This window comes from Malurus melanocephalus, unplaced genomic scaffold (assembly GCF_030028575.1).
Source record: "Malurus melanocephalus ecotype Western Australia unplaced genomic scaffold, MMel_1.1 scaffold_253, whole genome shotgun sequence".
Classification (NCBI taxonomy): domain Eukaryota; kingdom Metazoa; phylum Chordata; class Aves; order Passeriformes; family Maluridae; genus Malurus; species Malurus melanocephalus.
Window position 1 is genome coordinate 723172 of NW_026623485.1, and position 2539 is coordinate 725710.

General features: G+C 63.0%; 1 protein-coding gene across 1 annotated transcript; it reads left to right on the plus strand.

Moving 5' to 3' along the window:
* Positions 1 to 69: 69 nt before the first annotated feature.
* RPL22 (ribosomal protein L22) lies at positions 70 to 2525 on the plus strand. Its single transcript, XM_057375652.1, has 4 exons — positions 70 to 152; positions 553 to 660; positions 1264 to 1388; positions 2308 to 2525. Exons 1-4 carry the CDS (start codon positions 141 to 143, stop codon positions 2450 to 2452), a joined length of 390 nt encoding a protein of 129 aa, XP_057231635.1. The 5' UTR covers positions 70 to 140; the 3' UTR covers positions 2453 to 2525.
* Positions 2526 to 2539: the final 14 nt, after the last annotated feature.

Below are 2539 nucleotides of genomic sequence, written 5' to 3' on the forward strand. Positions count from 1 at the left end.
CAGCACTGTCCGCTCGCCGGCGCCGCGTGCGGGTGGGACCGGAAGCGATCGACGCTGTCGGCGCTCGGCTGGGGCGGCCCGAGCGCGGTTGTGCGCAGGCGCACGGCGCGCGCTCCCTTTCTGCCCCGCGCGGAGCCGCCATGGCGCCCGCGGTGAGTGAGCGCGGGACCGGCACCGGCCCCGACCGCCCCGAGCCTCCCCCGGCAGCCCCGGGGGCACCCCGCAACGCGCCCCGAGTTCCCGACACCCATCGCGGCCCTCCCCGTCTGTCCCGGCCCCGCCGTCTGCCCCCGCCCGCTCTCCTCCGCGTGGGGCCGGGCCCGGCCCGCGTCTTCCCGGGCTCCCAYGCGACGCCCGCGGCCCACGCGGATCGTGGAGGCGGGCGGCGGGCGAGCCCCGTCCCCACTGCAGTGTCCCTGAACTCGATCCGTGTCTGGGCCCTTCCTCGCGGCCAGCCCGGAGCTCGGCCCGGCCCCTCCCCGCCGCCCCTGACCGGTCCCGCACGGCGCTCCCCCTTTCTTTCACTCTCCCTCACTCTCTTTCCCCCTACAGCAGAAGAAGCCCGCGGCGAAAGGTGGCAAGAAGAAGAAGCAGGTGCTGAAGTTCACGCTGGACTGCACGCACCCCGTCGAGGATGGCATCATGGACGCTGCCAACTTCGTGAGTGCGGGGTGTTCCCGGGAGCCGTGACGGCCCCGCTGTCCCCGGGGCCCTAAGGACGGTGATGCTCCGTTCCCAGCGGCCCCGCACATACCCGGCTATCCCCCGGCCCTGCCCTGTGCCCCTGAGGCCGTCCCGTGGCCAGAGGAGCAGAGAGTGCCGGGGCTGGGGATGAGGCTGTGTTTGGGACACATGTGCTTAAAGCACGAGTGTTGTCCCTATCCGTGGACAGTTTTTTTGTCCGTATCTCCTGGCTGAGTTCCATCATGCCAGGGATGTAGCAAGGCAAATGGTGCTGCAGCCTGAGCCCATCCAAATCACATTAAGGATGGCTCTGGGTGAGGCTGGGGGGTGCTCAGAGGAGCCTGACCCYACTGTCCCCTTGGAGGGCAAGGAACATCCACCATGCCAATATTGTTCAGGCCTGAGCACATCACCCAGATGTGGCTTCAAAGGGGTGGATTAGCTTGGCCTGAGGAAGGAGCTCTCCCCTGCTTTCCTGGGCTATGGGGGCACTGCTTGTCTTCCCCAGCTCCAGAGACCACGGGGGGCTGTGTCTGTGTGGARCTGCAGCTCCAGCTCATGGCTGTGTTCCTCTTGCAGGAGCAGTTCCTGCAGGAACGGATCAARGTGAACGGCAAAGCGGGAAACCTGGGTGGGGGCGTGGTGACCATCGAGAGGAGCAAGAGCAAGATCACGGTCACGTCAGAGGTGCCGTTCTCCAAGAGGTGAGGTGGGGCAGGCCCGTGTCCTGCTGCTGTCAGGTGGTCAGTGTGGCCACAACGGGCCCTTGGCAGGGGATGAGTGCCTGTGGGCAGGAGAGGCTGGTAGAGCAATGATATCTCAGTGCAGGAGTTGTGCTGGGATTTGTGCTACCTGGCACTCGCTGAATGGCTGCTCTTTCCAAATGATTTATGAGAGAGGAATGTGGTCAGTGTTCCAACTGGGAAGGCTGCTGGTCTGGGCATTGTGGGGACCTGCAGCCAGAAGGTGCTGCATGGAGAATTTAGGGGTATCCACACCCAAGGTCTCCTGGATTAKTCCCCTCATCCTGTGTGGCTCTGGTCCTCTGCCCCTTTCTCCTGGCTGCATCAGCAAAATGTGGTTGTGCCGAGGTGTCCCAGATTGTTCCCCTCGTCCTGCGGGGCTCTGTCCCTCTGCTCTCTTCTCCTGGCTGCCTGTCCTTGGGAGAGGCATCGCCAAACCGGGGTTGTGCCACGGCAGAGGTGGCTCAGGAGCTGGCTGGGCGTGGASTGGTGGGAATGGCAGAGCTGTGTGGGTGCTGGGCGTGCCCTGCCCTGTGAGCACCTGCCTTTCTCCCARCGCTGTTGCTCCACGTCGGTGCTGCACCTGGGACATCCCAGCAGCGGGTATCCACCATCCCAGTGGAGATTCCTTGTGGAGTGGGGACAAGGCACTGGGGTTGCAGTCTTGGCAGAGTGGGAATGATCTCCCAGTTTTTGTGTCACGGCATTGTGGTGCAATCCCCCTGGTTGCACTGCTTTGTGGCAGAAGCTTTGCCAGTGGGATGTGTTGGTCCTGTTGGAGGTGGGAGCCCACAGCAATAAAGATTTATTAGCCAAAATGCTTCTTGAGGTGCTGGCAGGGGGCAGAGTGGCACCATTGTCAGCCGTGCTTTTTCCACAGGTATCTCAAGTACCTGACCAAGAAGTACCTGAAGAAGAACAACCTGCGGGACTGGCTGCGTGTGGTGGCCAACAGCAAGGAGAGCTACGAGCTGCGCTACTTCCAGATCAACCAGGATGAAGAGGAGGAGGAAGAGGAAGATTGAGCCCCGCCGCCGCTGACGGCCATTTTGTACAGTTTCGCTTTTCTGGAATAAACAGCGGCAGAGTTGTTCTTAACCCGTGCTCGGTGG